Here is a 27910-nt window from a genome sequence, read left to right on the forward strand (position 1 = left end):
GATCAAGTCTCCATAACGTTCTTCTACCTCCCAACTGAGAAAGAAAAGAGAGAGAGAGAAACAAATAAAAACACACACAACCATCCAAATGAATCCAGACGTGAGCTCCAACATGAAGCTCAACACCAGCTCCAAGATCAGCCAGCAGACCGACAGGAAGAGCAAGACGTAAGGCTCCGCCCCTCTGTGACGTGGCAGCCAATCACAGGCGAGGGAACGAGATCGGCTCCCGCTCTCTGTGACGGGCGAACGAAGGCAAAACACGGCTGTTAAGCTCCTGGGGGGTTAAATGAAGCCATATGCAGCCACATCCCCCCCGCAATATTCAGAAGGCTTTTCTGTCTCTTTATCAACTCGGGAAAAACACATTTATCAAAGAGGAACACATTTATTAAAGAGGAACACATCTATGGGTGGTTCTCTGAAGCTGGAACTGTTTCAGGTTTGAAGACAAAAACATTGTGGCAGTTCATACTAATTGCTGTCACATGACATGTAGAGCCAATCGGAGGCTTGGAGGAGTTTTATTCAATTTTATTTGTGGATGTGTTTTTTATTGGCTTAGCTTATTAATAGAACTATTGCACACAGGCTGCTGACTAAGTCGGATTAGTGATCTTCACTATGAAAACCACCTGTGGCTCTCTGCTCGTACCATCATGTTCTGTGGAAGTATTAATGTCTGTCTTCATAGTCCAGATGTCCCCGTCACGGTCGGCCTGCAAGTGAAACTTCGTCAGGGACGTTTTGGAATGATGTCGTGCCTCTGAAGGCCTTGTTTGGAGAAATGATGACTAGTTGTCATCTTGCTCTCAGCTTCCGTCCTCGCTGTCTCTGTCCCTCCATCACCAGTCACCACGAGTGCCCTGACTGACCTGCTCCACCTCTCCACGCGGGTCCAGTTACCCCCACGGAGGCACCGCCAGGTCGCCTGTTAACGTCTGTTTAGGCTGCTGTTACCGCGGCAACGACACGCACCGTCTCATCGAGCCGAGAGCTCCGGTTTCATCATCACCTGCCTCCTCCGGAGACGTCTCACAGCGGCAGGAGGACGGGACGGACATCAGACCAGCGAGGAAAGCTTCTACACTGAAGCATCCAGAGGTGGATTTAAGCTGGTGTGTTTCCCTCGAAGCTGCAGATCTACAGGCACATGGAGGTAACATGGAGGTAACATGGAGGCCCTTCACCCTCGTGTTAAACGTCTCTGCAGCTTTATCTCCACGTGGAAATGACAGACGTGACTCTAATTCACAAGTCGGCTCACGAGCAAATGTTCCTCCAGAAGGTCAAAGAAGAACATAGAAGGGAAAAAGGGGATCGAAAACTGGAAGCAAACTGGAAGAAAATATGAAATGAACAAAAACAAATAACTTCATGTAATTGAAATATTGTTTTTTGAATTGAGAAAAGGTGGCTGGAAACCCAGCTGAGGTCACTGGGGCTGAAGGTCCCTAACAGGCCAAAGCAAACATTTGTTAGGTTTCTCTGTTGCCTCGTGGGTTTTAAGTTGCTAAGCAACAGGAGCACAAGGAGCCACATGTGAAATGGATGTTTGGGGTTTTCATGATACTGGAGACTACATCCTCCTTCATGAGCGACACCTGAGCTCGGCTTGTTAATTAAAAACACCAACACGACATGAATCAATAACGAGGCGATTGACAGGCGGGGGGTCAAAGGTCGCGGGGGCGCCCAGCGTGCGAAGGCGCTGCCCGGCGGGAAGCAGCTGCTCCGCGCACATATTTAATGCCGGCGTACATATTTAATGGAGGACGCCGCTTTCCCACGCCGCGCTCTCAGGGCCTCCGAGGCGTCCTCCTCAGCTGCTCGTGGTCATCACGAGGCGTGCAGCCCTGGATCTGCAGAGCAGCTGGAGGGCGGAACCCGCGCGGCTCCGCAGCTGACTCTTCATCTAGTCGCACAACAATCGGACCGCCGGGGGGGGGGGGGGGGGGGGACGCAGGAAGTGAGACTCGCCGGAGCTTCAGCAAAGCCACGCGTTTAGAGAGCAGACGACATGACGACCATCACCATCTACACCATCTAAGATCCCTTCCTCTGGTCCCGTGCACGTCAGAGATGGGACACGTGAGGCTTTGGAGTGGAGGACGTCCTGCGTGGACTCCCGCTCTTTCTGGAATACTTCCATCCAGGACCAGAGTGGATCCTAAACCCTGATCAGTAGTTCTTTCAAAGTCAAAAATAACGACTCTAGTTGTTCTTTTGTTTGGTGAATTTGCTTTCGAAAGCTTTTGCTTTTGGTCTCCAGAACAAAGCGGCGTGATCTCCGATGTGCTTGCTGAGCAGCTTCCACAGAAAGCAGGCAGCGGGCTTTTGTTGAATCTGCCTCCATGAGGCACACGTGATTGGTCAGCTTCGCTTCTCGTGGGGCTTCCATGGAGGTGACTTCTGTCCTCTGTGGACGCCTCATGTTGTTGCGTCACCAGCGTTGGTGCATCATCTCCTTCTGCTCGTGAACACTAGGACTTCTCTACGAGCACCAGATCTCCAGACCACAGGAAATCCAGCTGCTGATGAAGTGAAGCCACCATCCATCCTGTCCAAGAGGAAGGTCACTGGCCTCGTTTGTTTAATAAAGAAACGGTGGGGAAACGTAAAGAGATCCTGATTGTGGCCTTCAAGCATGTTCAAAACGTCAGAGGAGCAAAGGGAAGACCAGCAGGACCAGAGGTTTGTGAAGAAGATGGAATGAAGCAAACCAACCGAACCCCATCAAGAGGAATCCCTGAGTCCAGAGGAAGGAACCAAAGTTCTGCAGGGAACTGACCGGGTTTGGACCATGAACGGAGGAAATGACCAAACTCTCCTTGTAACCACCTGACCTACTTTCTGAAGCTCTGTGTGTTTGTTTCAGACACAGTTTGCTGCAAGTGTGTAAACGCAGGAGCAGTGAAAAAGCATTCTGACCGCTGACTGTGTGTGTGTGTGTACACGTGTGTGTGTGTGTGTGTACACGTGTGTGTGTGTGTTACTGCCATGTGGTGCCCAGCTGTGGTCGCCTGGCGCTGGTTTCGCAGCGAAGGAAACGGGCAGAATATAAATAACGTCTTTCCCTTTCTGCCTTTTCTTCTGAGACAAACAACCGACGCCTTGTTGTACCCTGAGAAACAGAGAGGGAGGCAAAATTAAAGCACTATTTCACCCTGAAGCCCTTTAAAGGGGGGGGGGGGGGGGGGTAGAGAGGGGGGGGGGTCAGGGTTCGGTCTGTGCTTAAAGTTTCTTCTTGAATCTGAATGTTGTTAACGCTCTTTACATGCTCTGTTTCAGCCGTGTTAATGACCTTTAAACTTGAACAGACGCACAGGGGGTCACATGACGCTGCTCCGTCTCCTTCACCCTAAAGGATCAGAAGATAGAAGCCGTCACTGGAAACTCCACCGAGCAACATTACTGCTCCGAGCTTCTGTAGAGACAGACACTTCCTGTCACTGCTTCACGTTGCATCCAGACTCCTCCTCCCAGGCGTCATTTGAAGGTCGCATCGGTACTTTTCAAAGTCAGAGGCTCACACGGTGACGTGATCACGTGATGCTGGTGAGGTTCGGGCAGCAAACCACTCGGCTGGGATTGGTGTAAACATCCTGATTTGGTTTAGAAGCCGTACGCTTGTTTGTTTGGACAAGCGTCGTATCTTTGAATCCAGCACGCCCCTTCCTACAGTCGACACAAATGAGCCCTCTTCAGTCCTCGTGGACTCAGACAGCCACCTCCTGCCACCCATCGCTGAAGGACTCCTATCTCAGACGGATCCGAGGCCAGGAAACCGGCCTTGATCTTCTGGTTTGAGTCTGTTTGAAGCCGCCAACCCTCCAAACTGCAGATAACCTCGTTTCTGATGACCTTGCGATTCCAGTCTAGTGTGTGAGGAAGGCCCGAGTCCTGCGGCACGCGCCTAACGCCCTCCAATCACCTCAGGGCTTCTGTGAGGAACGTCAAGAGAACTTCAAACCGTCGCCACCAAAACGCAACAAACACAGCACTCAACGGCCCTGTGTCCTCCTAACAGGAAACAACACGTCAGGTGTCAAATGAAGGCACTGATACCAACGAGTACCGGGAATGGACGGTCTTGTGATAACAGACCAGGACCAGGACCTGTGGCTCAAGAAAAGGCCCGAAGGTGTACAGTAAATGTTGTTTCTAGACATCTTTCTTTGGGTTTTTAACAGTAAAAATGGAGATTGAGCTTCGTGCTGAAGAGAAATCACACAAACAAAAGGAAACCAGCTTTCTTTCCCCACTAGGACGGACAAACGAAGACACTTTTCAAGGGATTGTGGTGCTCCTTCATGAAAAGACATAGAAAAAGATGTGTTGTTTAAGCAAGTTACAAAATTCAGAAAGACAAAGACAATGCTAATGCTAATGCTAATGCTCTTGTCTTGTCAACTAAGTCTGGAGACTGAAAGAACCTCTGACGTACAACTTTAAACAAGTGCACGTGACCTTCGGCGTCAGGCGGGACACGATCTCCAGTCACCGGGGTCAAAGTCCACGTCTTTATAGTCCTACAGGAAGTCCACTCACACGTCACCAGTCCACAGTCATCGTCTTTCCTCTCTTTGGCCACCAGAAGAAACGACTGAATGCACAAAAGTCCAGACTGAGCTGTAGGCACGTCACATTTTTCCTACGTGGGGGGGGGGGGGGGAGGGGGGGGGGGCCCTTCTGCAATGAGCGAAACCACAAATCTGCAGGCTGTTTAAATTCTCCTCAGGTGTCGTGTTTCAGCTCCAGATCGCAGCTACATGGAGCCGTTTAATGTTCTGCTGACGCTCTGCAGCGTCTCTGAGCACAAAGACAGAAAGAAGAAGAAGAAGAAGAAGAAGGAAGTCAGGCTGTAAACTCACACGAATGCAACACGGCTGCATTTATTGTCTTTAGAAGAACACATTCCCAGCGCACTCGTGAGCCGAGGAATGTCGGAAATTATTCTAAAATCCACTCAGATCGGAGCCTTAAAGCAGCTTCATTCGTGCAGGAAGCCGTTTTCTTCCTATTCTTATAGAATGAATTTATTTTCACCCTAAAGAAAACATGGAATATTACAGCTAACCGCGGCTAACAGCGTGCACAACGTGCACAACGTGGGAAAGTGTCATCGCCCTTTTTCTTTTTATGGAGATGAAGCATTAAAAAGATTTATATTAAATGACGGTTCTCCTGCTGTTCCTCTTCTGCTGAAGTTATTGACCTCAAAGCCACTCCTGTCATTGGTGGACAGGTGAGGCCGAACCACAAACCCCGCCCACCAGTTCAAATAAGAGCAAACCGCCACTGTGTCACACACACACACACACACCTGACCCCCCCCCTCCCCCCCTCACAAAGACGTTTCTCCTGGAAACGTTTTGCTCTCGTAGCTGGAAGAAGAAACTCGAGGAACTCTTTTTCTTCGGAACCGACCCACGCGAGGATCAGAGGGCGGGAACAGACACAAGCCTTTGACTGACATCCACATTTACCCATGATGCTTTGTGGGTTTGCGCACGGCGAGGAGGGAAGGAACTACTTCCCCGCTTCACATTCCGCTCCATCGGGCCTCCTGGAAGCGGACGAGATCCTCGTCAAATGCCCTTTTCCCTCAAAGACTGGGCTCTTTGTCTCAGGCGCGATTATCCGGCAGATATAAAACCCGGCGGGCCCGATATTGGACACCATTGTGCACGCCTGCCTGCTTCACAAGTATTCACCCTCTCACCCTCTCTCCCTGAAGCCACATGTGTGGAACAGCCGCCCGAGTACCAGAGGCCTCAAACCCGGGGGGGGGGGGGGGGTGTTTGTTTTACTCACCCCGAGCGCTCCGAGCGGGCACCCGTGAGCTCACCGGGTCGTGTGACCTTCGGCCCCTCACACGGCCTGAGAAGACCTCGCTGGATGCGTTTCAGAGAAACCAGGAGGCAAACATCTCCCGTGGGTCCAGAGTCAGAGGGTTTAAGTTTAAATGAAATACGTTTGATCGCTGCATGCCGCTCCGTCACCAGAACACAACCAAACCTCCCAAGTGACATTGTTTTTCAACTCCAGGGAGGGAACCGACCAGAACAGCAAGGATCCACAAAGAGACCAACGTGCTGAGGTGCCTCCTGGTCCAGGTGGGGTGAAGGTGGAGGTGCGTTTCAGCAGCGACTCCTCCCACGCCCCGGTCCCGGGTTACACACCCGTGAACCGGTACCAGCATCAAGGCCTGAACCACATAAGTCCACATAGGTAGAAGTACATGACGACAGGGGGGGTCAGAGCGGAGTACAGAACGAACACAGCTGATTCTTTTAAAAAGCAGCGACTGTTTTCACGGAATTTTCCCAGAAATTCTTTATTAAAAGAAAATGTTTCCAAGAAGTGAAAGCAAAGATCTCCACTGCGCTGTGAGGCTGGAGCTGTGAGATGATCACGAGCATCACAAGTAACTGAAGAGAGCAGGAAGAAGACATGAACCCCCCCCCCCCCCCCTTCATCAAATAGCCTGTCAATTAAAATGTTCAGACTTCTATTAATAACTTTTAAAGAGCGCTTTGTTTATTTTCCTTGGAGGAAACTGGAAAAGTGGTGCAGAAATACCAAGGACCCACTGGGAGGTGGTTCAACCTCCCCCAGTCTGACCAGCACAGCCCCCCCCCGTGCGTGCGTGTGTGTGTGCGTGTGTTGATATTAGAGTTAAATTGACCTCACTGACTTTTATTACACTTCATTTCCATATTCTAGTATCTGAGAAGTGACTTTTTTGCCCTTTGCGTCCTTCTAGTAAGCATCTCTTCCCTCACACTGGATTAGAAGATGTTTAACAAGCGCAAAGTCCTCCTTAAACTTAACCACGAGCAGTGAGAGCAGGACGTCCAAAGCAGGAGGTCTTACCTCCGTGAAGAAGTTGTCCATCTCTCCTCGTCAGCCCGACGCATGGGTCGGAGGAGCTCTCTCTCCGGCCAGCGTGCACCTCCCTCTTTGTCTCTGCAGCAGGAGCTCACAGCATGTCCCCCTAACAGCTCCCTGGTGGTTCGGGAGTAGTCCTCCGGGTCCCGGACCCGTGTCCCCGCGTGTCCCGGTAGTCCTCGGCTCCGTCCGCCTGTTGCTCGGGAGTCCGACGGGAAGTCGGTTCAAACTTCGGAGACGCGCACTCACTGAGCCGCCCGGTCCGACCGGTGCGCGGAGATCCCGAGGCTCCTCCTCCTCCTCCTCCTCCTCCCGGCTCCTCCTCCTGCTGTCTGCACGCGGAGCTGACGTCACACAGCGATACTTCTGGATCTAAAATGTTTGAAAGCTGGACTAATCCACATCACCACAAAGAGGCGTCTTGTATTTTACTCGGTGATTTATTAAACATGTGATATTCTGGAATAAATGTGAGAACCGTGTGTTTAGCTTTGTTGACTGGGATGGATTACCCAGGGTCCCTTGTTGCTTCGTTCTTTTCCTTTTGCATCTCCAAACTTCCAAACAACCCAAAACAGGAAGAAGGAGACAAACATTTCCTGCAGCCTTTTCCTCCAGACGTGACACTCTTTTTTCTTTGTTGTTGTTGTTAACTGGAGACAAAGGACTTCCTCCGACTCGCTGTGTTGAAGGACATCAGCTTGTGAACTATGGACCAACCTCAGAGACCAGCACCAGGAGACCCCCGCCCTCCCCTCAGTGGATCCTGGTCGGCCTTCGAGGAGGGATGGGCTGGTAATTACTTGTCTTGGACTCCCTGTGATTACTGAAGGTTTAAATACTAATCTCAACCACTTCCAGCGCGGGCGGGACGAGTAAGTGAGTCCCCATGAGGACTCACTCGTGTGTCCTCATGGGGACACGAGAGTGAAAGAGTGAATCCTCATGAGGACTCTATTTCACTACAGAGAGGCAGTGTTAATCTCAAGGTGATTATAGATCACTCCACTACAGGAGCCTTCTACTCATCAGACACTTAAGTCGCACACACAGTGACTTCAGACTTGACTTGAAACTCGAGCTCAGAGACTTGTGAGCATCTCTGCATCATGCTGCATTGAAGAAGACTTGAAACTAGAGACCGAGACCATAAACTCATGTTTACAATGTTTACTGAGGGAATAAATCAAGAGAGAAGTAGAGTCATTTCCTCATAGACGTCTATGGGAGCAGAGGAGTCGCCCCCTGCTGGTCACTACACAGAAGTAGAGTCATTTCCTCATAGACGTCTATGGGAGCAGAGGAGTCGCCCCCTGCTGGTCACTACACAGAAGTAGAGTCATTTCCTCATAGACGTCTATGGGAGCAGAGGAGTCGCCCCCTGCTGGTCACTACACAGAAGTAGAGTCATTTCCTCATAGACGTCTATGGGAGCAGAGGAGTCGCCCCCTGCTGGTCACTACACAGAAGTAGAGTCATTTCCTCATAGACGTCTATGGGAGCAGAGGAGTCGCCCCCTGCTGGTCACTACACAGAAGTAGAGTCATTTCCTCATAGACGTCTATGGGAGCAGAGGAGTCGCCCCCTGCTGGTCACTACACAGAAGTAGAGTCATTTCCTCATAGACGTCTATGGGAGCAGAGGAGTCGCCCCCTGCTGGTCACTACACAGAAGTAGAGTCATTTCCTCATAGACGTCTATGAGAGCAGAGGAGTCGCCCCCTGCTGGTCACTACACAGAAGTAGAGTCATTTCCTCATAGACGTCTATGGGAGCAGAGGAGTCGCCCCCTGCTGGTCACTACACAGAAGTAGAGTCATTTCCAGTCATTGCAGTTGTTTATTATACTTATTACACAGGAAACCAACTAAAGCTTAAAATATGCTGATGACGCCGGTTTATCTGTCAGGACTCGTCCTTTCACCACAAGCCAACGCTCTGATGTCTGAGAGCTTCCTCCTCTTCTCTCCATTAACCTCAGGCCACCGCTTGGCTCCAAGCATCCAACTCTTCAATTCAACATGAATATCAAAGCTCTCAGCTTCATGTGAAGAACCAGAGCATCGCCTCGTCATCACACCCTCAGTTTAAATACAACTGAAATAACCAGAAGAAGTGATCATATGAGAAAATGTTTAAAATGTTTCAAAATGATTCAAATCAATACTGTTACATGGGAAAAACATGACAAAACTCCTCCTGTGGAGCATATAGAGCAGTATTCTCTGTAGAAGAAGCAGAAGAACTGAGCGGTCTCCACTGCCCCCTGGTGTCCACACCGCAGTACTGCAGACACACAAAGGCCAACGGCACTTTATTTTGTTCAAAGAGCTGTGAACATCAAGATTAGATTTAGGACACGTTTCAATACAGCTGTTAAGCTTTTAGTGTATTCCTGCTAAAACACGACATAAATGTATGATTAGTATTCATCAAAGCAGCATATTGACAATATATTCTGCTTCAAACTTTGAAGCAAAATTTGATGATGAACTGTTTTTCTATCATTAAAAACTAGATAATAATGTGTGTGTGTATATATATATATATATTAACATGAGGATGATTGCTCAGATGAAACACAACTTCCCGTACATGTTGTTGTATAATAACGCACAGAGAGAGAGGGCGGCAGAGCACGTGCACTGAAACACGCGCACGGGAAACATGCACATTCTCACACAGCGCGCAAAAATTCACTAATTACACGAATCCCGCCGGAAGAAGAGATGTCACGATGGAGGACAGTGAATTTTCAAAATAAAAGTCTCAAACCACAGAGCTATTATTCAACAACCAGAGTCAGTGAAACAATCTCTTCACGAGAAAAAAAAAAAAAAAAAACTGTGCGTCTGTGTGCGTGCGCGCTACACCCACTCGCGTGCACGTGCGCGCGCGGGGCGGAGGATCGCCGTACTGTGCAGCGGGCACAAGCCGCTGGGCGCGCACGAGAAGCCGCAAAAAAAAGATTTTTTTTTTTGCAGACGCTACTTGAAGCCCGCGAGGAGCGCAGAGAGGTAAGAGCCGCCTTCTGCGTCCTTCTGTCCACGAAGGAAACCATCGCCACACCTCGCGCTCCGGCCGCTGCGCCCGCTTTTGGGTGCTTTTGGGTGCTTTGGGTGCCTTTTGATATTTGATTGTGCTTTTTGTCCCTTTTGTCTCTTGTCCTCCGCGCGCCGGTCCCGTTTGAGACAAAAGAGCCGCAGCAGATCAAAGAGCAAACTGATTTGGAACATTCTTCAAATCACGGAAATAATTTCAAATAATTTCCTCTTTTTTTTGGCAATACCAAAAAAAAGAAAAAAGAAAAATGTGCACGAGCTTGAAAAGGGGTGTGTACGGTGTGGAGCAACACGCGCTCCAGCCTCACATTGTCTCCCTTTTCTCACTTTTATTTCGATAAAAGACGCGTCTCCTCGCGCGCACCCACGCGCTCTTCACCGTGTATCGATCACCTGCAGTAGTGTTTCATTTATTATGTCCTTTACTCGGGCTGCTAGGCAACGCGTCCTCTTCTTCATAATTTACAGAAGCCGCCCCCCCCCCCCCCCCCCGCTTTGTCTGCGCGGGGGTGTGACACCGTTCGGCCGCATGCAACAAGGCTCACTCACATGCACGCGTACGCGCGCATTCAGCCTCCGAATGAACGATGTAGATTCATTATTCATTTCATATTTGCGTTGTATTTCACCGAGGAGAAAAGAGGAGAACTGGGGGTGTACCTGAATGCCCCCCCCCCCCGCTTCCTCTCCGCCTCCCTCACTGCTGCTGCAGGATGCTTTTATTTCTGCAGCCGGTCGAACTCTATGAGCCCGGTCCTTTGTTTGCCGCGGCACGCATGCGCACTGGGAGCAGGGTGTGGATGGGAGAGATGCCACCTTGCCTGTCAATAGGATGGGGAGGAGGAGGAGGAGGAGGAAGGTGGGGGTCTTATTCGTGGACAGAAGGGAAAAAAACCTGATTATGGAAATCAAATGCTATTTTGTGTCAGTGTGCGCGTGCGTGCGTGTTTGTGCGTGCGTGCGTGTGATGGTGAATTGTCACTGGACCGTTTTCACACTCACATTTCCACCGGTAGATTAGAGGGATGTTGTTTAATATGTCGATTCATTGATTTGGTGATTAAATGAATGAATATGTATAAATATGACCAAATATTATCAATAAACACAAGAAAACAGATTATTTACACAATTTCTCTTCCTATAGCTCTGTAAATGTTTTCACATTCTTAGTCCTTTTATCGATTCAAACAGCCAATATTATCAATAATAATATTAAAGTTGGGGAACTAACTCAACATTGATTTTTTATTGGACATTTCTCTCTGTTTTATATATACAAATACACAAGTGTACATGTATTGTTTAAGGAGTATTAACAGCTGAATGTTCATCATCCCACTTGATTTCTACATGATTACTGTTAATAATTCATATTTATACTTTCATGTCCGGCTTTAGAATTCCTCTTTCAACTAAAACGTCTTTACGTGTTGTTGCATCAGAAATATCAGAAGGCTGGTATCCAATAGTTAAAAATTCACTTTTAATCATTTTCTGGTTATTATTCTTCCTTTAATGTGATTTTATAAATTTCATCAGTCGGGTTTGATTAATCAGATTTACCATTTCTTCAGTCTTAAATATTCAATAATGAGCTTTACTGTTATTTAAAATATACGTACAGCTACATTTTGTTCTCACTTATAAACTCATTCATCCTCCTGGAAGGAGACAAACAGGGTGACTCATCCGCTTACCGCCTGTCTGTGTGTGTGTGTGTGTCTGTGTGCGTTTGTGTGTGTGCGTGTGTGTGTGTCTGTGTGCGTGTGTGTGTGTCTGTGTGCGTTTGTGTGTCGGAGAGGAAGGAAGAGACATGCTGTCACGTATTCTGTCACTGGCGTCAGAAGCAGTGTGTCATTATTCCCCCCTTACATGAATATTAGCTTTTAAAAATAAACTTCTGACTAGTTTTTGTCAGTTTCAATACAATAGTTTTCAAAATAAATGTCCACTTTCACAGGAAGTTGGGTTGGCGAGAAAACTACAGAGCGCCGTGTCGATATCTAGACTTATTGAAGGCACAGTGGATTTTCAAAATGAACTTTTTAGCTGTTTTTAGCTTATCAATACCCACGTATTCGATACCACGTTTAAAATCCACATTTAACCAGCCGTAGATAAAGCACCACGTGTCCATCCATAGACCCTCGCCTGGTACTGAGTACAACTCCAACGCATCGCAGCCTCACGGCGACCTCGCTAGCGTTAGCTACGTAGCTAACGTGAGGTAGCGCCATGTGGCCATGTGGATGAGGGATGAATTTTCCGTCTTGTCCATCTCTCAAACTTTTCAAATTGCTTCATAGCTGATTTCCGCCCATTTTTATGCAGCGATGTCTGCTTACAGGTTTTGGGGAGTGAAACTAAATACGTAAAAAAGCCTTTTGTGTCTCCAGAGGGATCTCACCTGGCCTCAGAGAGTCAGTAGCTGAAACCTGTGGATGTGGAGTTACAAACAAAAGCATCGGAAGCAGAATTTCATTCTCCAAATCTGCAGATGGGTTTGAGATGTTGGAACTGGGAAAGGCTCCACTGCTATTTGTTGCTGTATTCATGAATTTACTTGTCTATTAAGATGCATCTTTTGAGGGGACCATCATCTTAGAGACTATCACAGGACTTCTTTGACGAAGCGATCTGCTGATGGAGATCCCTCCGACCATCGCGCTCAGCATGCAGTCGTCTGCAAAGAGTCGGAGGACACTAAGGTTTCTCAGCAAGTCTTTTCCATTTGTCCGCTCCTCCTGAATGGACCACACTTGAGAAGAGGAGCGTGATACTCTTTATAGTCACATCGGTGGATCTCCTGTTTGCTGAATGGGCTTCGAGGTTTGAGCTCGCTGCAGCGTGACACCATGAGTATGAAGTGCTTATTCAAAAGGTCACCCAGAACACGACCTCTGCACGGGCCGAACTTCCTCTGTTCGGCCTCGCTGCAATGAGGAAGTGGCTCCTTCCCGTTTTCATGTGTGAGGAAGCGTGGTCGTGTATTAAAGGGCTTCCTAAAAGTTTATAAAAAGCCTAGATGTTTGAGTTTGAATGTTGAATGATTGAATTACCAACTCCTATATACATATATATATATATATATATATATATATATATATATATATATATATATATATACATTATATATATATATATATATATATACATTATATATATATATAAATAGACAAATGGAGCTTCAGAGACCTTCCCAGATTTCATGAATCAGCCTCACATCCATTATTATCCTCAACTTGTGCGCCGACACGATTTCACAAAATGCTCCAAAAAGTCCAGTCTTTGACCCCGAGGTTCTGCAGTAAGAAGTAGACGCCGCTGACATGTCTCGTCCCCCGACCCGTCCTCCGCTCGGTGAGGAGACGCATCTTTTCCAGCATTTCTACCATTTCATTTCAGACGGTAAATAGTGGAAGCTGAAAAAAGAGGAACAGATTGTACAGTGATTTTAAGGCTTGTTTAAGCTGCCTCAACACCTGCTGATTGCAAAACAGGAACATTTGTATCATTTATGGATTTGTTAAATAATAACTCCAGGCTGGTTGCCGTAAAACAAACACCCCCCCCCCCCCGGGTGGCATTCCTGTCTCATGATTTCACAAGATTTCATTGAAGCCAGTTCTGCTATTGTATGCAAGAATCAATTATTAACAGCAGGAATTTCCTGCTGCAAATATGCATCGTGAATTATGGATCAGCTTCAACGTCAGTTAAAGTTCACAGTGAGACGTGCTACACGCTCAGCAGGCTACGGAGCACAAACCTGCAGCACTCCGACGTGACTGAGCCACAACACAGGACCGGGCTTTTACTCTGAAATATTCGTTGTTAGGTGTAAGAAGTGGACATCAGGCAAAAGAGAAGTTGAACCAATGTGGAAGTGTCTCAAAGTCCCAGTTCTGTCAGCTCCCGTCAACCGGAGACGAAAAGGAGCGTTGCTGCATTCAGGTTTCAACTGGATGGTTTCTTTCATGTGTGAGATTCAATGATTGTTTTAATCATTTGAATTTTACTTTAAAAAGGTTTATTATTTATTCTTTAATACTATTTTTCATTAAAATGAATTCATTAATAAGATGTCGTTATATTGATTTTGCTTAAAGCTTAAATGATTCTAAATATGTATAGAATTTAAATATATTATTATTATTTCAATATATTTAGTTATAATTCTAAATTCTTGTATGAAACACTTGTTTAAATATCTCGTTTCCAGAATAAACCGAATTCTACGCAGGAGACCAATTAGAGGTCAGTCTCGACCCTGTGAGTCCTCAGTGAGTCCAGTCAGCTTGCGTGGTGCTGATGTGGCTCTCGGCTGTCACATCCCCCCCCCCCACCCCCTCCCCGTTTGGGGTTAGCTGGAGTTTAGAGTCGACTTTGTCCCTGTGTCCTCGTCTCCTTTCCTGCTCCACGGCTCTCTCTCTGTCCCCCCTAACCCCCCTGCCCCCCCCCCCCCCCCCCCCCGTCTCCCTCTCCGTCTCCCTCTCACGGTCGTGGCGGGGGACAGCGGCTGCACGCCACCTCGCATCTCGCTCTGCCGGCGGCATCCGACAGGCCGGTGACCGGGTCACTGAGACGCTGCGCTGAGAGGGACGGTTTAGCCGAGAAGGGCTGGACAGACGAGAGGGGGGATGAGGGGAGTCAGTGGGGGGTGGATGTCTGAGTCTGGGTGGTTCGTTGGGTCCTCTGAGCCTGAGGCCGCACATCGTTCTCTGGTTCCTCGTTTTGACACCAGCAGAAACCAGAAAGGTCAAAGGTCAAGTGACTCACGTGTCGTTCGTTGACGAGACGCTTCTTGGTGACCCGCTTTCCTGCAGGACGTTCAGGGGTAGCTTCTTTCTTATGGTCACACTTGAGAGAAAGGCAGAATTAAGGGGTTGCTTCCTGTGAGAAGGTAGGAGTTTCTATTGGATTTCTTCCTTTGCTGATGAGCATCTTGCGTCTCCCAGTAGGGGTCCTGCCCCCCAGGAGCGCTGCACGGTCTACGTCCTACAGCTCACAACAAGAAGTAACTCTGCTGCTACATGAAAACACTGAGCGACACATGAGGAACAACCAGAGACCAGAGATGCACCAACACAACTTGTGTCTGTTTGGAGGGGTTTTGGTTTTGGAAAATCCAACCAAAAGTTAAGTTAGATCAGAAAACGATTTATTTTAAAGTCTGTCGAGCCTCTGGTGGCAACACTAGCTAACACGCTAACTAGCTAACAAGCTATCACGCTAACAAGCTAACAAGCCAACGAGCTAAAACGCTAAAACTCGCCAGCCAGTTGCTAGCAAGTTGGCCAGCGAGGCCAACAGCTGTTCGGGTAGCCACGGCTGTTTTTGGGGTTAATTAATGAGTGTTTACTTGAAAAAGCAATTCTGTGATGTACCAGGATACCGTCAGAATGTTTCTTGATACCGTGATATGATTTTTGGCCGCACCGTGCAGCCCTACCCCCCCAGTGAAGCTAACGGCCTAAAACGGTCTGCGGTCTCACTGCTTCCTGCAGACGCCCCCCCCCCCCCCCCCCCCCCATGCAGCAGATTTATGACCGATATTATAGACGAGTGGCGGTGCTTTATGCTTTCCTGTGCGCTGGGATTTAGCTGGTAAACCGGATCGTAAACATCACAGAGAAATCCCCAGAAAGCGCTCAGGAGTTATGACCTCCGTCTCGGGGGGGGGGGTAAAGTATGTATCGTATCAAACAGCAGCCGCCTGAGTCACCAGAGTTCATCGTTTACGATGCACAGTGGACCAGATGCTGTGTGCTGCATTAGTTGGTGATTTTAAACTACAGATGATTTGTCAGCAGTAGCAGCCGTCTGATGCCTTTGGGCTTTAGTCCCAGGACCAGAATGAGCAGGGACAGCATTTCTGTGTCCCATCAGGTGGACGGACGAGGTCTGATGGTATCGATGTTAATTTGTGCTCCATCTGCAGCTAATGAGCCCAAACGGAGCAGAAACACCACTCAGGCCAAAGCAGTCAGATAGTGATTGGTGTTTAGGCCACGTTGGGTCGCAAAGGGGGGGGGGGGGGGGCTTTGGGGATCTGGGCCGGCGGGTGGAGAGGAGGACGGGGGGGAGGAGGGTGGGGTGGGACACTGGGTCAGCAGACCTCATGCTGCTGGTGGGGGGCTCAAAGCTGAATGAGACAGAAACATCCTCAGAAACAAGCAGCAAGGAGACAGAGACGAGGTACTTGACAGCTGTCAAAGTGTCCTGTTGGAATGCAGAGTATCTGTGTGTGCGTGTATCTGCGTGTGTGTGTGTGTGACTGTGTGTATGTGTGTGACTGCGTGTGTGTGTAGGCATGTATCTGTGTGTGTGTGTGTGTGTGTGTGTGTGTGTGTGTGTGTGACTGCGTGCTGGGAGGAAGGAGTATTGGCAGGAGCTGGTGATGAAGTGGAAGATAGAGACGCGTGTCACAACCATTTGGAGACGAGTCTACTTTGAAACGACAGAGAGGACTAATGCTGCCCCCCCCCAGCCCCTCCTGGGCTCTGCTCAGGGTCCATTTTGATTTTGGGTTGTGCACTTTAACACAGCTTATCTTACATGTACGGAGTGCGCTCCAGCTCAAAATGGCTTCCATCGAGCAGAGAACAACAACAACAACAACAGTACAAACAGAGAGGTTTGATTCTCCACGAGGCCCAGAGATAAAGAAAAGACAAGTGGACTCCCTTCATGGAGATGAAAGAGTGGAGTTGCTTGTGTTCCTCATTTACGTCCTCTCGCCCTTCCATACACACAACAACACAACACAGCAGTATGTCCACAGGAAGCTTCCTCTCATTTATTATTTCCTGTGACTCAAACAGCATTCATTCACTTTGGTTTGTTCGTTCACTTCTAACATAAAGCAGGGGATTCTTTGGGGCGGGGCTACGTGCTGATTGACAGGTCTCTAACAAACCAAGAGTAACTCATCTCTATAATTACTCAGCAACATGAGACACTCATGTAAATTTTGTCAATTTGTAAATGAAACTTTAAACACAGGCAGCCGATGTAGCCGCTCGGATGCTAATGGCAGCGAGCCTCGTGCACTGCGTGGCTCAGACAATCAGGACCTTCAGAACGCTGGATGTCAAACATTCAACATAACAGAACCAACGCACTGCAGCTGACCCATGATCCCTACTTCTTGTGTACGCTCTGTGAGAAACAATACAAACGTCCAAAGGTGAGCAGAAACAGCTGGAGTCACACAGCGAAGATTAGATTAATAGTGCAGACTGCAGAACTCTGTGTGTGTTCATAGTCGCATTGTAAACATTTGTAAAGTGATTACGTAATGACTTTCATGTAACCATAAAAAGAGATGTGTGTATTTACTGCATGAAAACTCGGGCCCTCTTTCCTCTTTAATTAGACTCATTTCTGTTTTTACAGCGTCCTTCACTCCGCTGCAGAGGACGGAAAGTAATATTTAATGGAACAGAACATGTCGATGCTGAAATGCTGCGTTCATTTGCATCCTACAGTACGGAATGTTCATTTTTCTTTGCGTTTTCTATTTTTAAACCTGACACCACATGGAGCCAAATGAATAATTGCTCAATTCTTTGCATAAATTACAGGAACCTCTGTCCAATCTGCACACAGCGCACCAAGTCATCCCGTGTAGAAGCTTTTATCAACCTTTACATATACAATCTGCACACAGCGCACCAAGTCGTCCCCTATAGAACCTTTATCAACCTTTGCATATACAATCTGCATACAGCGCACCAAGTCGTCCCCTATAGAACCTTTATCAACCTTTGCATATACAATCTGCACACAGCGCACCAAGTCGTCCCCTATAGAACCTTTATCAACCTTTGCATATACAATCTGCACACAGCGCACCAAGTCGTCCCCTATAGAACCTTTATCAACCTTTACATCTACAATCTGCATACAGCGCACCAAGTCGTCCCCTATAGAACCTTTATCAACCTTTGCATATACAATCTGCACACAGCGCACCAAGTCGTCCCCTATAGAACCTTTATCAACCTTTACATCTACAATCTGCATACAGCGCACCAAGTCGTCCCATGTGGAACCTTTATCAACCTTTACATCTCCAATCTGCATACAGCGCACCAAGTCGTCCCCTATAGAACCTTTATCAACCTTTGCATATACAATCTGCACACAGCGCACCAAGTCGTCCCCTATAGAACCTTTATCAACCTTTACATATACAATCTGCACACAGCGCACCAAGTCGTCCCCTATAGAACCTTTATCAACCTTTACATCTACAATCTGCATACAGCGCACCAAGTCGTCCCCTATAGAACCTTTATCAACCTTTACATCTACAATCTGCATACAGCGCACCAAGTCGTCCCCTATAGAACCTTTATCAACCTTTGCATATACAATCTGCACACAGCGCACCAAGTCGTCCCCTATAGAACCTTTATCAACCTTTACATCTACAATCTGCATACAGCGCACCAAGTCGTCCCCTATAGAACCTTTATCAACCTTTGCATATACAATCTGCATACAGCGCACCAAGTCGTCCCCTATAGAACCTTTATCAACCTTTGCATATACAATCTGCACATAGCGCACCAAGTCGTTCCCTGTAGAACCTTTATCAACCTTTGCATATACAATCTGCACACAGCGCACCAAGTCGTCCCCTGTGGAACCTTTATCAACCTTTACCTCTAAATAGTGAGAAATATGCACAGGAGGACACAGAAGGAGAGCTGGTGTCTTCTCGTGTCTCGTCAGCTCCACGGCACGTGACGCAGAAGAGACGCAGCTACATTGGAATGAGGAGGCTACTCGTCCTTTAACCTCCACCTGTCATCTTCAGAAGGCTCCACAGCCTTTGTGAGAAAAAGAGCCAAGTACAATATATAGAGTGCGAGAAGTTTATTTATCGCTCTCTTATCTGAAATCCATCCGGACTCAGTGCTCCACAGAGTTGATTCGGCTTCATGTCCGGAGGACGCGTCGTCCTATCGAGGTTCATCGAGTTCACGATGAGCCCGAAAGGAAAGACACGAAAGAGTTCTGGAGGCCCACTGGGTCACGTCCAGAGACGAGGACACATGGACCAAACAACGAGGCAGTGACTTCTTCATATTAAAGGACAGCCAGCACCCACAGACACACAACGCACACAGTCTCCTCCACGGCATCACATGAGTCCAGAAGAAACTCACTTGAAGACTTTCATCAAAGCTCTGCATTATCTTTGGAAACGTCGTCTGATGGGACCTTTGTATCGATGGAACAAAGGGAGTAAGATAAAAGTTATTTTAATCCCCCCCCCCACACACACATTAAGTACACAGGAGTGTTTTATTGCCTCAGCTTGTGTGTTCATGTTACGCTGCCGACGGACCGGACTCAGAAGCCTGGAATGTGGAAGGTGGTGCTGACATGTCGAGGTCTTCGTAGGACTTTTACCAGGGACACAACAGGTCGACCAATCAAACCGCACAGCGAGAGAGAGGGACGAGAGGATGAGGAACAGATAATCACAATAATACTGGGAGGGGGAGTCGCTAAAGAGCCACAGCAAATGGGTTCTATTCATAAAACTAGGGGTTAGCGTCAGGACCCCAATGTCCCCCCGCAGGGACCAGTGGACGAGGTGTGATCACACCCCGGTGTAACATCCTCGCCATCGTGGGGGAGGAGTCTGTTGCAGGAATGGGACGTGTTCTACCGTCTTTACTGCAAAGTGGAACATTTCATATATCCTGTCCTTGGACCTCCAACTTGTCCTGACCGTGATGCGTCGTGATGAGAAGTCCCTGAGACCAGCAGAAAACTGAAAGCCCAGAGCACAATCCAACACACAATAGAATATAATAAGACTCCAAAGACTGAACTGCATTTGCTTCGTCTCTGTGGACGATGTAAGCCGCGCTGTCTCTTTAAATGTGAATGTTTGGATGAGTTTACACTGTGAGACTAAGGGCCCCTTCTTGTTGTCTTTATAGCAACTAGGCTGACTGATGGCTTAGAGTGTGTGTGTGTGTGTGTGTGTGTGTGAGCCGGGAGCCGAGCTGGCGACGGGTCAAAGGTCACCCGTCCTTCAGATGCATTTTTCTCATTAATAACCACTGTGTGTGTTTATCCGTCCACATCTGAGGAATGTGGCCTTTGTGTGTGTGTGTGTGTGTGTGTGTGATGTTTGAAGGGGACGAGGTTCTCACTGAAGCCCTTGATATATTCAAAGGGGGGTTCTTTCCCTCAGGATGTTCTGGATGGTTCCCATTCAGTCTCTCCTGTGAGGTTCTGTTGTCGGCTTTCGTATCTGAAGTTTAGCCTTTTTCCTGCTTTTGTTCTCTGAGTGCATCGATTGTTCAAATATTTAGTAAGGTGAGGTCAGTAAACCCCCCCCCCCCCACACATACCTGAGCACTCACAGTACGAAGGTCCAACTCGGCCTCCAGTGGTCCGATGCTTGTTTTCTCTCCTTATCACTGGTATGTGAGGACTTTCCTTTGGCCTTCAGGTTTATTGTCATCGTAACTCTGCACAACTTTAAGCTTTAACAGGATCGAGACCTTTCAGAATGAGCACCAGCGAAATGTGACACCAAGGGCTTCACTTCCCCCAAAGCAGGCTGTTCAGTTCATGGACCCGTGTCTCATCTCCTCCGTGTGGATAAAAATGGAGCTGCTCATTCACGGGTCCAATCGAACCCTGGAGCCCAACGCGGGTGAAGGTCGATGCGAGGTCACTTCCTCTTTTCACTCTCTCTCACTGATTCAAAGAGACTTCTTGTGCACTCTGAGATAGTCTCGCTGCTTAAAGGCTCAAAGTGTGACGCTCGTGTGACCTTTGAAGCTCTTTAATGCCTATTTGTTTAATTAATCGATCCCTGTGCATCAGTGAGTCCGTTCCTCATAAACAGCTCATGAGAGGTTTGCTCCTTGTTCTTGGTGTTTTCAAAATAGAAAGAAGCCTCGTTGCTCATGAAGATGTCTTTGGTCCAACAAAGTGCTCATAGATGAATCTTTTTTTCTGACCAAACCGTCCGTTCTGGTGAGTTCACCCTGTGCCGCAGTGAATTGTGGGTATTCTGCCGAAGCTTTGACGGCACCTGTTGGATCCCCGAACGGAGTGACCTGGATGTGTCAGACGAAGCTTCGCTCGGCTTCACAGTGACATCAGAGAGAAGAAACGTTCTCTGTTTCAACGTCACATTTGATTTCACTCCACCGGAGACGAGAACTTTCCCCGTGATCCATCAGGACGCTCTCATGTGTAAATTTAGTCTCTTTCAGAGACATGCTCCTGATAATGAACTAATCATAGAGCTTAGGTGGAATTTTACAGCTTTTAAGCAGTATTTTGAGTTTAAAGCTTGGATTGTTTTTACACACGCATTTTGAATTCCTTAAAGCCAACTTTATTAGGTCAACACGTTCTCGGCTTCCAATTCTCTTTTCAAAATAAACTTCCATCCAAACAGGAAGTTTGGATGAAGCAGCCAAATGTTGACATTGATTTTCGTGTGTTTGGATAATGACGACGTCAGAGGACAGAAGTAATGTTGGCTTTTGGTTTCTCACAGGAAACTAAAAGCTTTCCAGGATCATGGAGATGCTTCTGAGTGTCTGAAGTCAGGAACCTGAATAATTGCAACTGAAATGTCGCTGAACGGAAACACAGCGACTCAAACTGCAGATTAAAAGCTGGAGGATGAACTTGAACTTTAATAACTTCCCTCTGGGGACCAACAGGAAGTCCTCAGAGGAGGACCTGATCCGTTTCACTTCCCTTTCGGGTTCCTGGCAGCCAGATAAAGGCTGGGGGAGGATGTGCGGGTAATAAACGCCTCGCTGGCGTTGATCTGCTGAGTTCCTCCTCCGACTCGTAAGCAGCAGCCGATCGATAAGCAGCTCCAACCCGAGCTCCTCAATCTGAGGATTGATCCTCTAACCCTCGACGAAAATGTGTGTGTGTGTGTTTGTTTATGCCTCTGAATGTGTGCTTACCATTAAATGCCTGGCTGTGTGTGTGTGTGTGTGTGTGCTCTGAGTCATTAGACAGAACAAAGCCATCACTTTGTTGGGATCACTTCCTGCTTCAGGGTTAAAAACAAGCTCCCTGATCCCCTTCATTCTAAATCCCGGGTCTGGTACCATCGGATGCCCCTGTAGCCTGCGTTAGCGTTAGCACTGGTTAGCAGCCCCGAGCCTGTGGTGCTGACAGCTGATCACGCCGCGTGCTATCCTGCTAGCTGCTGAAACACACGTCACACAATGAAGCCTGTGGTTACACACGTTTTACTCAGAATGAGAATAAAACAAGTTGAAGGTTAATTAGGCTTTTTATTGGTGGATGAACGTCTTAAGTGACGCACTCATCTCAGTCTGCTTTGTCTTTATGTGAAAACTCATGCGCTGTTTTAGACCCCAAAACAGTTGGAAAGGCAGAATTGTCCAAAAATTGTAGAGCTCCTTGTGAAAAGTCGAGGGGGGGGGGGCATCTCAGAAGAGAGAAGATCCCGCTGTCACGTCGTGAGAGGCTCACGGGCTCAAACGGGTCGTTTCAGCGAGTCGAAGGTTTGGAACTGCAAGCTCCGAGCGTCTTCTTCCGACTCAGTGGCGTTTCTACGTGTGTGCGTGAGTGTGTGTGTGTGTGTGTGTGTGTGTGTGATTGGGATTTTCTGCTCCAGTTTTCCGGCCTGTCCGCTCAGTCTGCTGCAGACTCGTCTTAAATCAGCCAGCTGGACGGCAGCGGGGGGGGGGGGGGGGGAAGTGTTCAGACGTGTGTTGTGAATTATCGGCTCTTATTGATGATGCAGAAACTTTATGTCCCTTAAATACGTGCAGTAACGTTTCAACATATATCTTTAAACGCACTAATACGCTTTCACGCCGACCAAAACCCAACAAACTGAAATGCTGACTGGGTTTAGCAGAGAAACGATGTTTGGTGAATTACTCATTTGAGTCTTTGACATCTACGTTGTTATTGAGCTTTGATCAGGCCAGCTGACCTGGACCTGGACACCTCCTGCAGACCTCCTGCAGACCTCCTGCAGACCTCCATCTGCCGGACCGGAGAGACAGAAGTGATTCTCACAAACCTCACGGAGGGAAAGCAGAGAACACACAACGGAGACGGAGACAGTGTCCGGGGACACTCTCTTTAGGGACGGGACATATGGATCTCTCAGAGATGATTTTTGAGAGAACAATGGAATCAACACGCTCCAAACGCTTCGACCACTAATTGCGGTCTTCTGTCAGCTGATTCCATCAGAGTGTATTTACTGAACAGGGCAGCTGCCGCTGCACAATGACACCAAAGAACGCTGCGTGCGTCTTTTCATCAGGACAAAGACGCTTCATGAAGGGACCTTTCACTGATGGTCATACGACCCGTCCTTATTTAATAATCATTAACATCCCTAAACATCATTGAAGTGCAGCTTTACGCACGTAGTCTTTGTGTTATTGTTAAAGCGTTTGATTGATGAAGCAGCAAACAACGATCATTCATTCAGAAGGTCATGTGACCAGAGAATGACGGCTCTCTCCTTGGGTCAGCAGAGCTTCTCCTCACTTTTCAGTAAAGTTAGCTACTAGCTAGCTAGCTAGCGAGCTCCCTTGGCGCCGACTGCTTTAATTGGTTCTGCGAAAAACCAAAAGGCCCCGATAGGGAATGTTCCTCCTGAGACCGAACGAAGAGAAGGACTCACGGGGTCCAGTTCAGACGTGCAAAGAAAAGACAAAACGAGACGACCAGTTGTCTGCGGAGGAGGAAGGAGAAACATTTCAGAAGGATTCAAACTGTCTTCTCAGCTCAGGAAACAGAGAGAAACGGCGCGTGGGCGAGAAAAGTGAGACGTCGAGAAAAAAAAAAAAAAACGTACAAGGACTGATCCATCTGTCCCCCGGGAGGTGGTGTCGTCTTCTCCCGCCTTCAAACGGGGTGGAATGGAGCGATCCATCAGGAGAGAGGAACGTGTTCCTGTGTTGGATGAGAGAGGCTTCATTTAAGTGGATTCCTCAGCAGCCTGAAGCCTTCAGATGTTCCACTGTGCTCCCTCAGTCCCACCTTCATGTTCCCTGAGCTGTGCCTTCAGACGCTGGATGGTGGGCGGATTGGTTTCATCAGCTCTTCACTCCACAGTGGATCCGTCTCATGTCTTTCATTTAAAGATGGAGTGATGGACCATCTCCGGTCCTTTTCACCGTCTCAATCAGGAGTCTAAGATCACCTCCCTTCAGACCCTCCTGACAGATGAACTTTGTTCTGGGCCCCCCCCCTCGTGCTCCTCCTACCCGCAGCTTGCAGGTCACATTAAGCGTCTCCTCCAGGTTGCTCCGGCTCTTCAAACACTGGAAACCACACGGCTGGCAGCCAGAAACCGTGCGTCTGGTTGAAGGAGGCCGTTGTCTGCCTGGGGGGGGAGGGCGTGGGGGGGGGGGGTCATTGTCCTGGCACCTCGAGGCGGGTGTCAGATGGTGTGAAGCAGCAGACAGTCGTCCATTGTGGCCGGTGTGACGCTGCGGCAGGAACGGCAGATAGCGACTGTTTGGACGTTCAGGGGGGGGGGGGGGAGGCGGGGTGAGGGGGATGGGGGGGGGCTTTTGAGCGCATAGTGGAGACGAGGCATTCGGTGTGGCTTCATTGGCGGCTTCGTCCCCTTTCAGGACGAGACTGTGTGTAGCCACAAGAGGTTGGCTGTGGGGGGGGCAGGAGGGGCGGGGGGGGCAGATATTTCAGATAAGAAGAGATTTCTGAGTTTTGTTGACTTGGAGGCCCTTTGGTGGTTCTCTCTCACATGTTGTTTGTATGATTCTGCGTCAGGAGACATGTGAGGGCACCTAGTAGAGCTTTAGATGTTCAACCTGTTTTTTCCTCCAGTAAAAGCAGCAGATTTCAAACATTCACAACACATTTCGTTTTTCTGCCTCTTCCTGATGAGCCCAATCGGCTTTGGGCCTTTTTTCCCACATCGTACAGACTGAACGTTTCCTGAGTCTTAAAAAGCCTGAAATGTTGTGGCATCAGAGCCCCCCCCCCCCCACAAGGAGACAGATGGTGGTATCTATGAAAAGACTCTTCAACTCCAGCAGCGCGCCAGGAATCTGTGTGTGTGTGTGTGTGTGTGTGTGTGTGCAGCTCTCCGTACTCGCAGTAATGAAGTCATTGCGGCTCCAGACTCCATTCGTTGTCTTCACATGTTGCTCCTCTCAACAGCATCAAACCCAACGCAAACAAAGACCTCCTCCAGCTCCCCATCATCTCTGGCAGATGGTCTGGGTTCGTATTTGTGAAGGTGTCTCACTTCCAGCCAGCTAGGGACGCTCCTTAAGGGACATTGATTGTCTCAGTAAGAGACATTTTAATTTCCTCCCCACGAAGGAGGAACTTGAAACAGATTCAGAGTCCCTTCATCCGTCTTTCTTCTCGTGGCGTTTGAGCTCTTGAGAGGAGACGTCGTGCTGGGACCTTCTGAAGTGTTCCCTCCCGGCTCGGCTGTTGCGTAACACACTGGCGCAACGCGTGAATCCATCCAACCGCAGCGAGACTCTGCTCTTCATCACGAAACGCTTCCTCCTTCGACCTCCTTCTGAACATCTTGTCTCTTCCTTTCGTTGCAGAGATTCCAAAATGGGAGGCAAGCTCAGCAAGAAGAAGAAGGGATACAGCGTGAACGATGACAAGGCCAAGGACAAGGACGCCAAGGCAGAGGGGGCCTCTGCCGAGGAGAGCGAAGCGCCAAAGGACAACAAGGACGAGGCTGCGGGGGCCGCCGACGCCAAGGAGGTAGCCAACGACACGGCGGCCAAAGAGGCGCCGGCCGCGGACGCCGCGGCGCCCAAGGAGGAGGAGAAGAACGCCGCTCCCGCCGCCAAGGAGCCCGAGAAACCCGCCGCCAACGCCGAGCCCGCCAAGGCCGAGGAGAAACCAGCAGCCCCCGCCCCGGCCAAGGACTCGGCCCCCGCCGCCGCGGCGCCCGAGGCCAAGGCCGCGGCGCCCGAGAGCAAAGACGAGGCCGGCGCCAAAAAGACTGAGGCCCCCGCGGCACCAGCAGCCAAAGCCGAGGCCTCGGCCGACCCCAAGCCCAAGGAGGCCGCCGCCCCGAGTCCAGCACCGGCCGCCGAGCCCCCCCCCCCCAAGGAGGCCAACGCCGCCGAGGCGCCGAGCAAGGATCAAACCGTAGCAGTTCAAGATTAATGGACAGCTTCTCCTCGGAAACAAGTGAAGTACGCAACTCGACGACGATGAAGATTAAAAAAGCAACAAAAAAAGATATTAACTACCCCCCCCCCCCCATATTATGATGATGATGATAATAATGTCATGTTGATGAATTGTTGATTAAGGAAGACGAGAAGATGATTATTGCTATTATTATTATTATTACGTTTTACTCTATTTTTTCTGCTGTGGTATTTGAACTTTGATACGAGTTTGTGTCGGTCGCCATCCTTCATCTTCACGCTCCTCCATACGCCAACACGCCCCCCCCCCCCAACCCCCCGACACCCCCCTGCAGCACCCACGTATTGGGGGTAAAATGGGGCCGAGGGGGGGGGGGGGGGGGGTCGCGTTGCTGCAGGTTTTCCTCTCGGCCGAAGACGTAGAGGGTTTAGATCTCATCACTTAAGGCTTCCTCAGACACTCAGGAGAACCAAGCAGAACTTTGCAGAGAAAACACGTTCTTAGACGCATCAAACAGTCGTTTTTCAGATAAACCTCTAGATTTTGTACTGAAACACTTAGTTATGTTCTAAGTGAACTAAGCAGTTTTTTAACATTTGTAAAACACTTATAAAATAAGGCAAAGCCTCGCTGCAAAGGTCTCCTACGTGTTCTTGGAAAACCAACGACTCTACAAACCAATCTGATGACCAATGTGAACAGATTTTAGACGCAAGAGAAAAACCTGCAGTTAGTTGGGATTGAAGCTCCTTTGGATGCATGAGTTCATCTCCCCCCCCCCCCCCGTAGATCCCGCCTGCAGCGTGAAACCTCCCCATTGAAAACCAGTCTGGTATCCGGCCCAGCTCGATCTGCTTCTGGTCCGCGTTCCCATGGCAACCGCACGCCGCGCTGTCATCGCTTGGGTCCAACCTCCTCTCGAAGCGTCTCTGTGGACGACATGCAGGCTGCATGCGGGCTGCATGGCTGCAGCGGTGGGAGAAGGAAGCTCTTTGCATGCTCCACTCGTCTCGCTCGCATGGAGCAGTTTGCTCTCAGAGAAGAACCATCGGCGACGTGTAGCATTCTGTTCCTGAGATGAACTGAGGTCACATGACCACGGTGACCCCCCCCCCCCCCCGGTGCTCCAGCATATGTGCTTTCCTTGTTTCTACCGATGCATACATGCAGATCTATAATGTATGTATATATTCATTCATCTCACACTTCCTGTTCCACCCGAGCGATGCGCGGCGTCTTCCTCGCAGCACCGTAGCAGAAACACACTCTGGGGGGGGGCGCTGCGTGTCCTGGGTTCCCCCCCCCCCCCCCTCCTCTTGACTCAGTGATTTGCATGTCCGTGGTTGGGTGAACCTGTGGTCCTGTCTGTTTGGTCAAGTGGAAAAAAAAAAATCTTTCTCAGTCTGCATCCGTGACTTCAGTCGATATATTTCCATCCCATGCGTCACCGCCGCTCCTCACACGCTCATCCAGACGCCAACAAGGTCACATGTGATGCATTCAAACGTATATGTACTTGTATAAATGGTGCAACAGTAATAAAATGTGAGAAATTGACTGAAACTCGAGCAGTTTGTGGAAGTCGGCTTTTTTCACACATGTTAAATATCGAGGTCCGAGTCGCTGACTGTGAGTCTCGGGTTCCTCCACATCTCCAGAAGAGTCCATGAAGATCCAGTCGTGTCTCCATGATGGAATGAAGCCACTAAACGATCAATCAATCAATTTACAACACATGGAACTCCACATTAGAATGAAAGCAACACGCACGCAGTGCTTGAAACGCGACGC

General features: G+C 48.8%; 2 protein-coding genes across 5 annotated transcripts in view; one reads left to right on the forward strand and one right to left on the reverse strand.

Moving 5' to 3' along the window:
- myo10 (myosin X) overlaps nt 1–7180 on the reverse strand; it is a 209716-nt gene extending 202536 nt beyond the window's left edge. For all 3 annotated transcript variants that reach the window (XR_009942496.1, XM_037457880.2, XM_037457879.2), the window contains exon 1: nt 6880–7180. Coding sequence is in view for 2 of the 3 variants with exons in the window: in XM_037457880.2 (XP_037313777.1) it covers nt 6880–6900 (21 nt within the window). In the remaining variant the exon portion in view is untranslated. The remainder of the gene's footprint in view (nt 1–6879) is intronic.
- A 2566-nt stretch (nt 7181–9746) lies between these two features.
- basp1 (brain abundant, membrane attached signal protein 1) lies at nt 9747–27687 on the forward strand. Of its 2 annotated transcripts, none has more exons than XM_037457987.2 (2): nt 9747–9910; nt 25555–27687. In XM_037457987.2, exon 2 carries the CDS (start codon nt 25565–25567, stop codon nt 26129–26131), a length of 567 nt encoding a protein of 188 aa, XP_037313884.1. In that variant the 5' UTR covers nt 9747–9910; nt 25555–25564; the 3' UTR covers nt 26132–27687. The 2 variants fall into 2 exon arrangements, with proteins under 2 accessions (XP_037313884.1, XP_037313886.1); XM_037457989.2 differs by lacking the exon at nt 9747–9910 and adding an exon at nt 25095–25213.
- Nucleotides 27688–27910: the final 223 nt, after the last annotated feature.

This window comes from Pungitius pungitius, chromosome 15, assembly GCF_949316345.1.
Source record: "Pungitius pungitius chromosome 15, fPunPun2.1, whole genome shotgun sequence".
Classification (NCBI taxonomy): domain Eukaryota; kingdom Metazoa; phylum Chordata; class Actinopteri; order Perciformes; family Gasterosteidae; genus Pungitius; species Pungitius pungitius.

Excerpts from the sequence above, each read along its gene's own strand:
- basp1 (XM_037457987.2), top strand. The coding sequence starts at position 25,565 with ATGGGAGGCAAGCTCAGCAAGAAGAAGAAGGGATACAGCGTGAACGAT.